The sequence below is a fragment of the Panthera uncia genome, chromosome E1 (assembly GCF_023721935.1).
Source record: "Panthera uncia isolate 11264 chromosome E1, Puncia_PCG_1.0, whole genome shotgun sequence".
Classification (NCBI taxonomy): Eukaryota; Metazoa; Chordata; class Mammalia; order Carnivora; family Felidae; genus Panthera; species Panthera uncia.
Genome location: NC_064814.1, coordinates 11,125,050 through 11,133,996, shown reverse-complemented (window position 1 = coordinate 11,133,996; position 8,947 = coordinate 11,125,050). Strand labels below are relative to the sequence as shown.

At 45.0% G+C, this 8,947-nt stretch overlaps 2 protein-coding genes across 2 annotated transcripts in view; both read left to right on the top strand.

Moving 5' to 3' along the window:
- The window catches only part of LOC125927634 (keratin-associated protein 16-1), a 1,348-nt gene extending 247 nt beyond the window's left edge, over positions 1–1,101 (top strand). Inside the window, 1 exon segment of the mRNA XM_049638130.1 lies at positions 1–1,101. This exon segment is cut by the window's left edge and continues 10 nt beyond it. Coding sequence (XP_049494087.1) covers positions 1–1,101 — 1,101 coding nt within the window.
- A 4,565-nt stretch (positions 1,102–5,666) lies between these two features.
- KRTAP29-1 (keratin associated like protein 29-1) lies at positions 5,667–6,735 on the top strand. Its single transcript, XM_049638166.1, has one exon. It carries the CDS (start codon positions 5,677–5,679, stop codon positions 6,733–6,735), a length of 1,059 nt encoding a protein of 352 aa, XP_049494123.1. The 5' UTR covers positions 5,667–5,676.
- Positions 6,736–8,947: the final 2,212 nt, after the last annotated feature.

Genomic DNA, 8,947 nt, shown 5'->3' with positions numbered 1-8,947 from the left:
TGTGAGGCCACCATTTGTGAGCCTTCCTGTCCTGTGAGCAGCTGTGCCCAGCCTGTGTGCTGTGAGGCCCATTCCTGCCAGCCGGTCCTCTGTGTACCCACTCCCTGCCAGTCCATCATCTGTGAGCCCAGCTGCTGCCAGCCAGTCATCTGTGAGCCCAGCTGCTGTTCAGCTGTCTGCACTGTGCCTAGTTCCTGCCAACCAGTGGTCTGTGAGCCTGTCTGTCAGCCGGTGTGCCCCACGCCTAGCTGCTGTCCATCTGTCTGCTCTGTGGCTAATAGCTGTCAGGCTATCTGCTGTGACTCCAGTCCTTGTGAGCCATCTTGCTCAGAGCCCAGCAACTGCCAGCCAGCTCGCTGTGTGGCCCTGGTCTGTGAGCCTGTGTGCCTTCGCCCTGTCTGCTGTGTCCCAAGCCCTTGTGAGCCGTCTTGTGTCTCGAGCACTTGCCAAGAGCCCTCTTGTTGTGTCTCCAGCATCTGCCAACCCATCTGCTCTGAGCCCAGCCCCTGCTCAGCAAGTATCTGTGCACCTAGTCCATGCCAACCTACTTGCTACGTAGTCAAGCACTGTCGGTCCGTCTGCTGTGAGCCCGTTTCCTGCCCATCTACCTCCTGCCAACCTCTCTGCTGCCGCCCAGGGTCTTCTGCATCTGCCATCTGCCGGCCAACTTGCTCTAGGACTTTCTACATACCCAGCTCCTGCAAACAGACTTGCTCTCCTTCGGTTCCTTACCGCCCAATCTGTCGTCCAATCTGTCGCCCAATCTGCTCTGGACACATTACTTACAGGCAGCCGTATGTGACATCCATCTCCTATCGCCCTGCCTGCTACCGCCCATGCCACTCCATCCTGCGCCGACCAGCCTGTGTCACTTCACTGTCTTACCGTCCGGTCTGCTCCCGCCTGCCTTGTGCTGACTCCTGTAAACGAGATTGCAAAAAGTCCACTTCCAGCCAACCAGATTGCACTGACTCAACGACCTGCAAGGCTGAGGTCTCAGATTCCAGTCCCTGCCAGCCCACTGAGGCCAAACCCACCAGCCCAACCACCCGTGAGGCTGAAGCCACCCCGCCTACTGCCACCAAGCCTGCCGACCGCTGATCTGGCCTCAGCCCACCAATTCCTGCAAAGCAAACCTCCAGCTGGAGAGAAACCTCGACTGCCCTCCCCAAAGCTCACAACGACTTAGAATCTTTCTTCACCATCACTCACCATCTTCTTACACTTCGAAAAACTCACCAGAAATTTCAGTATCCTAATGGTCCAAATGCAGGCCCCCTGGGCACTGAGAGGGGGATCATCCTGAGCTCCTGCCTGCTGCTGCCATCAAGCTGAGAAGAGCTGCTTCGCCACATCATCTGGAGTCTCTTTCCCAGCGTTAGGTTTTTTTCTGTCCTCATGCCTGTGTTCCCTTGCTGGGTGTGCTCATGTTCCTTGGGGACTTCTTCCATGAGAAAAAGATATTTCACTGTCCAATAAAGTGGCTAAGTTGAAGTGGCATGTTATTCTCATTGTGCTGTTGTTAATATTCATATTCTCATCAGCTAACTTATTTTGACAGCAACTTCATCCACTCATCCATCCATCCTTCCAACACGCTTCATTAGACAGCTGTTGGCTGGGGACTGTGGTAGGCCGTAGGACTGAGAAGTCAGCCTTTGCTCTAAGGGAGCTCACTGTTGGAGTGGGGATGGGGAGAGACAGATAGGCAGAGAGACAATTACTGCGTTCTGTTGTGCTAAGTACTGGGACAGAGGCAAGCACAGGGCAGTCTGAACTCAGCAGGGTACGGGGAGAGATAGGAAAGAATTCTTGGGGAATGTGAAATTGAAGCTGGGTCTTTCAGCACAAATAAGAATGGACCAGGTCAAAATCAGAAAGGAAGAGCTTTTCAGGCAGAGGAAACATATACACGAATGGGGCTTGTGAGCACACTGTTCGTTAGTGAGGCTTGGGCAGAGGTGTGTTTAGGGGCATGGTGAGCTCTAAGGTCAGTTAAGTAGACAGTAGTGACCTGAACCCATTGGGCCTTGTAATCTATACAGAGGCATTTTCGTTTGGTGCATGGTTGACATGAAGGCACTGGGAGGCCATATGTAGAGCAGTGACATGAAGAACACTTGGTTTTGGAATGTCCCTCTGGCCTTGGTGTAGAGAAATGAATGGAGGGGCATGGACTTGGATATAGGGAAACTGGGGAGCAAGCCAGTTGACTTTGGGGTTCACAGTGGAATGAAAATAAGTGGGAGGTCACATGTACAATAAGAAAGACAACCTGGATTTTTTTTTTTTGTGCAAGAGCTTTATTTATATTCTCCTAGTCTCTGTAAGGCACAATCCTTGTGTAAACTTCATACACAGCCTCTTACAATCCTAAGGACAGAGTCTCTTCGGAGTAGTCTCTTAGGGCACAGAATGAGGGGCTATGTCTAGTCCTCAAGGTGCATCTTGGGCTAACCTAAGCACAAGAGGGGGTAGAGCAGGGTTTCTGAACTTCAGTGCTATTGATATTTTGGGCTAAATAATTCTTCCTTGTGGGCATCATTCTTTAACATTGTAAGATATTAAGCAGCATCTCTGGACTCCACCAACTAAATGCTGGTAGCATCCCCTGAGTGTGGCAACCAAAAATGTCTCCAGACATTGGCAAACACCCCTGGGGATGAGGGGCAAAAATCAACCCTGTTTGAGAACTTATGGGTGAGACAGCAGCAGAGGGAGAATCTCAAAGGTGGAACTTATCCTGCATGTTGCTGTCGGGGGTACAGTCTCATCAGCCTATTGAGATTTATCTCCATCTCCTTCCAGAGTCAAGAGAGGAGTTGGCCAGGGCTTTAAAATCTCTGTCCCAAGCACAGACCCAGTGTTTCATGCAAATCATAGCAGTTCTGTGAAATAAGATGCTTTTCTCTCTATTTTACAAGATGAAGAATATGAGTGACAAACAATCCAAGGGCCCATCAACAGAGACAAGAACATTGTGGTGTAGTCACTCAATAAATACTATGCTGCAATGAGAACTAGACAATGGCCATATGTAAAACAGGGGTGAACCTGACCAGTGTAGAGTTGATACAAACAAGCCTCCAGACCACATATATATTTAAAGCTGAAAAACAACACACACACATACATGCACACACACATGTATGAGTATACACACATGTATACATATGCACATGTATACACACTTACACATATATACCTTATGTATATTCACAGGGGAATGCTAAACACAAAATCCAGGACAGTCACAGCTAGAAAGTAACATACAAGAGTAACATACAGCATAAATGCATGTAACATACAAATAACATACAGAACATACGGTTCAGTCCAAAGTTTGTGTTTTTTATACATCACCATGTCTCTTGGTGTGATCACAACAGCCCTTGGTGATACATTCGATGTCTTTAGTGCCTTGCCATAGCAAAGTGAAAGGTCTCCCTATTGAGAGATACCTTTTTTTCATCTTTATTGAGGTATAACTGACAAAATTGCAAGATATTTAAAGTGTACATTGTGATGATTTGATACACACATATATTGTGAAAAGAATCCTCCTATCTAATCAACTAACACATCCATCACCTCATATTTCTGGGGATGTGAGAACATTTAAGTTCTCTTAATAAATTTCGATTATGTAATACAGTGTTATTAACTAGAGTCACTATGTTATATATTAGATCCTCAGACCTTATTCATCTTATAGCTGAAAGTTTGTACCTTGTACCAACCTATTGAGAAGTTTCTTTAGGAGAAAAAAAGGCAAGAGCAGAATCAGAGAAAGATGGATGTTAAAATCGATTACTTTAAAAACAATAAAAGTGGTATGAATGAGCACAGGACATTGGTACCTTTTTCAGAGCGAAGTTGACATGGCTTCTCAAATATATTCATGTTCCCATTATCTGATCTATTTGGTAAGACCAGAAGTATTTCTCCTGAAAGATGGAGAGCTTTGGGATGTAGACCTTCAGGAATAAAACAGTGCAGTGATCTTTGCAGTTTGCAAAGTGCCAAAATGATTAGTGATGAGTTGGATGGCAAAAGGAGTGATCGGGGCAGTAACACAAAAAGCAATGGTTAAAAAAAAAAAGGCATTTTAATGACAAGGGTGAGGATTTCCCAGATCATGATCTCATGGTTCATGAATTTGAGCCCTGTGTCAGCCTCTGTGCTGATAGTGGGGAGCCTGCTTGGGATTTTCTCTCTCCCTCTCTCTCTTCCCCTCCCCCACTTGCTCTCTCAAAATAAATAATAAATAGACTAAAAAAAGAGTAAAAATAACTTGAACAACAGCAATGCAGTTAGTTGGTAAACTCTTGGTACTTTGCACCCTTGGGTAATGAGTCATCTTGTCCTGTGGAAAGCGTTAGTAGCAGAGCCCAGAAATGAGACTCTACCCTATTGGGATCCCAAGGCCATGATCTTTCTATTCTGTCATGAATTTCTGGTGTGAACCAGGTCAGGACAGGGAATGATGTGGGTTGCTGAAGTTGGCCAGTAATGCAGAGCCTTGACAAATCTAGAAAAAGACGGGAAGAATCAGTACAACCAGCACCTCATAAGTCCCTCTTGGAAGAGGCTGATTTAATCCTTGGGAAAATACTTTGCAGTTATTAAAATTTCCAAATTAAAAGAATGTATTTGGGTGTATGGATAAGTGGAGGTAAGTATTCATACCAGTTTAATCTAGTTGATGACTCTAGTCACTAACGGGCAAATGGTCCCCAGCAAGGGGCCTGGCCACCTGCCCACTAGCTAGTGCACTGTTTACTAAGGTCAGTCTTCAATCACTATATCACAGTCTTTCTCCTCCACTCCAAAGTCAGGAGGTCTAATAGGTGATTACAATCTGAGGTTTGGGGGTCAGTCCCAACTAGGTTTGGATCTTGTTTCAACCTCTTATTACTTGCATAATTTGGAGAAATAGGATTTAAACTCTCTGAGTTAGTTTTGCTACCTCTAAGATAGCAGTGAGAATTGCAGCTACTAATGAGGACCATTGCGAAGATTCAATGAAAAATGCAGTCAAGGGCTTGGTATATAGTAAGTATGCTATAAATGGAATGGAAGCCATTAGTATTAGTATTAGTATTAGTATTAGTATTATTAGTTTACTAATAAAGTTGGGTTTCAGGAAAGCCAAATGGGAAGGTTTTAGAAAGAGGTGGAGACACTGAAGTGTCCTTGGGATGTACTGCCTGGCTCACCATCTCAGACATTGCCCTCTTTCAATTGGGTCAAGGCTTCATTTCCTGATTGTCTAAATGGTGCAGAACTGCATTCCTGGTGGAAGAGCAGGTTGCTTTGGCTGGGCTGAGGCCTTCTGATGAGAGGTTAGCACAGGGAAAGGCCCACATCAGGGAGGCTGGAGAGCAACCTGTAAAAAAGACAGCTCATTCCAGAGCAGGAGCAGCATCAACGAATCCAAACTCGGCAAAGAAAACTCTCAACTCAACAGACAAGTTTTTAAACTGGGGACATCTTCCAGGCTCCTGAAGCCTACTAATCAGATGTTTGTATACAAATGAGTAGAAACAATAACAAGGAAAGATGCTCTAAGTCATACCAACACCCCTGAAGAGCTATAAAAGCCCCTATAAGAGATATCTTTCACACCCAGGTATACTGAGTTTGCAACTCCCTAGCGAGCTTCACATCAGCACCATGGTGGACAGCTGCTGCCCCAGAACCACCACGGCCATTCCAGCTGGGCCTACCTTCACATGCTCAAATGGTGGCCGTTTCCAAAATGGTATCTGTTTGCCTAGTTCCTGCCGGAGCAGAACTTGGCAGCTGGTCACCTGCCAAGAAAACTGTCAGCCATCCAGCAGTGCACCAAGTGGCTGTGAACCTGCTTGCTGCCAACCTACCTGCCTTCCGGCAACTTCTTGTGTTGGTTTTGCCTGCCAACCCATTTGCTCCCGCACAGCCTGCTATGAATCTGGAACTGGTCAGTCTCCTTATTTGGAACCCTCCTGCTTGGAACCCACCAGTTGTCAGGCAAATTGCTGTGAAGCCATCCTCGACCAGCAAAGCTCCTGCCAAGAACCTGTCCTTGTGTCCAGATCAGCTTGTGGCCAATTGGTCTCCTGTGATGCTAGGTCCCAACAGCCATCCTGCTCTGAGGTAAATTCCTGTGCTGAAAATTCTTGCCCACCAACCATCTGTGCAGCGAGTCCATGTCAGCTAACTTGCTGTCAACCAGGTTCATGTCAACACATCAATGGTGAAGATCAGACCTGCAAATTAACTTATTACCAACCCATCTGCTACATTTTCAAGACTTGCCCATCGGTTCCCTGCATGCCTGTTCCCTGCCAGCCATCAACTTGTGTGTTCAGTTCTTGCAATCCTACATGCTACGCATTGTCCCCTGGCTGGTCGCTTTGCTGCCAACCAGCTCCTTCCATATCTTTCATCTGCCAGCCAGTGGCTAACTGCCAGCCCCCATGTTCTGTAAAGAACCCTTGTAAACCAGTTTCCTGTGGCACCGTGCTTTCCAACCAACCAACTTGGGATGGATCCACTTCCTGCAACCAAGGTGGCTGCACACCCCCTTCCTGCCAACCAGCTTGCTGTGTAACAGGTTTAGGCAAATCATCCGGCGGTGGCTGCAATGGTCTCCAACCAACTGCCCCAAGTGTCTGCAAAGCCAGCACCTGCTCGCCAACTTCCTGCCAACCCAGCCATGAGTCCAACGTCTGTAAGGCAGCGCTTCACTGATGGAGCACCCTTCACAGCTGCTTTGAGGTCTGCCACTATGTACAAGTGCATAGCCACCCTATGGTGCCCTCTTCCTGCTGAGCACAAATGCTATCTGTGGGCTAACTTCATTCTGAGTCCAGCCCCACATTCTCTCCAGGCGCTGATGAGTGGACTTGTTCAGCCACTAAGAGATCTTTCTTTACCAAGGAGGACATTTCAGCAGGCATGGTCCTCTCTATGGCTCACATTTCCTCATGTTGTCAATTCATTTCACCTCAGCAAAGACTTCTCTCCAGTATTTCTTTTCTCTCTCTCTCTCTTTTGTTTTGATGTAGCCAAGTCTTTAAAAAGACTCCTTTGCTGCTAATAAAAATGTGAGTGGTGGAGCATAATGAATAAAACTCTCAGAATGCTTTCATTCCTTTCAGTACACCTCTTCATAGATTTCCTTCAGGTCACATTTGAACACGATGACCTTGGGTCCTCTAAGTTAGTGGTTCCCCTTGGTCTGCAAGGGTGGCTGGTGTCTGCAATTATAGATGCTCAATCTGGAAGGGAGAAAGGGCAAACAATCCCCTGGCTTCCAACCTTTATACCACCAAAAGCTCTTTTGAGTTGAGTGGCCTTCGTTTCCCCACAGTGAACAGACTTGGGAAGCCAAAGACAGAAATGGTCCAGGGAAGCCACGGGTTAAAATAAACATAGGTTTGGGGCAACGAGAATAGCTAAGGGTTAATTCACTTAAAACTGGTTTTAATGATCATTCACCTAATGGCCAATTCAATAAAATGTAAAATTAGAAATTTTTTGTTGTTTGCTTATGTCTTTGACATTTTAAGAGACAGTTTTAATAACAGTCTAAGATAACATCTGAGTGAGTATTCCTTGTATGTAATTATCAAATCTAAACATTTGAAAAATGGTTGGACTGGTTTTCTTTTGGAGAAAGATTACAAGGAGGTTTGCAGAGTGTATCTGTGGCAATGATGTAAAATCCTTCTCCGAGGGGATCTGGCTTCCCCTTTCATCAAAGTCTCTGGGTCTGTGAAATGATTTAGGTCTGAAACTCAAAACATTCCTACACAGGTCCATGAGGGAACACATGTGAAGATGCTCACTGTGACATTTCTGTGATCATATAGATTTTAAAGGAATCTGTGTCCACTACTAGGAGGGTGGGTAGGCAGCAAGCAGTGATTCCTTCCATGAGGTATTTTCTTGGTCTGATTCTCCAGAGAAGCAGAACCAGTAGGATAGATATAAAGAGATGTAATAAGAGGAATTTTCTCACATGATTTTGGAGGCTGGTATGTCCAAATCTGTAGTATGGGTCTGCAGGCTAGAGATCAAGGAGAGCCAGCAGTGGGGAAGAAGTTTGAAGGCTTTTTGGTGGAGAATATACTCCAAACAGAATAAAATAGCTGCCTGTAGGAAGATAATGGGGCATAAGGAGAACAGGAGTTAAATTAATTTGTATATAAATACGTAAAGAAAAAATAGGACCGAGGCCTTGCAAGGACAAAAAATGATAATGTGCCATAAGGAATATAATTAACTCAGTTATTTGCAACTGAAGTCCAAAAAGGAAATTAAAAACAGGAAGAAGAGAGGGACCTTGATACTGCAAAAGAATTACCATAGATGGAATGTCTTCTAGAAATGACATTTTAATGGATAGCCCATTTAAATCCTCTCTCCCACATCTTCCATGGAGATTTCAGTGATGCCAGAAGAAGCAGGAGGCTCTGGAAAGCGTGATGCATCTTACCTCAGTCCTGGACAGAATTGTCAACAATATTTCTTACACTGTAATTTTAGAAATTACATCTCCTTAAACAATTTGCTTACTAATACCAGAATTCTTGACATAGCTGGAATTTCAAATTTCATTTTGCAATAGTTTTTGACCCAGTTAAATGTGTGTTATTCTCTTTATCTTTCCAATTGTGGATTTCTCTGTTGTACTGGCAAGTGTTTTACACTGGCTACCTGCCAACAGGCAAACTGCACGTTTTCAACACCGCAAGTGTAAAAGGTGTCTTGGGAAAAGGTGTATCTCTTCCTATACTTGGCAACAGTTTAAATAACTGAGCATTTATTAGATCCTTTTAGGTTTGCTAGAACTTGTCCATAAAACATCTGAACCTCTTATTATAAACAATGTTCTGCAGAGCCTGAACATGCTTATAACTAAATCTTTATTTTTATTTATGTCCCAGATAGGGGAGCA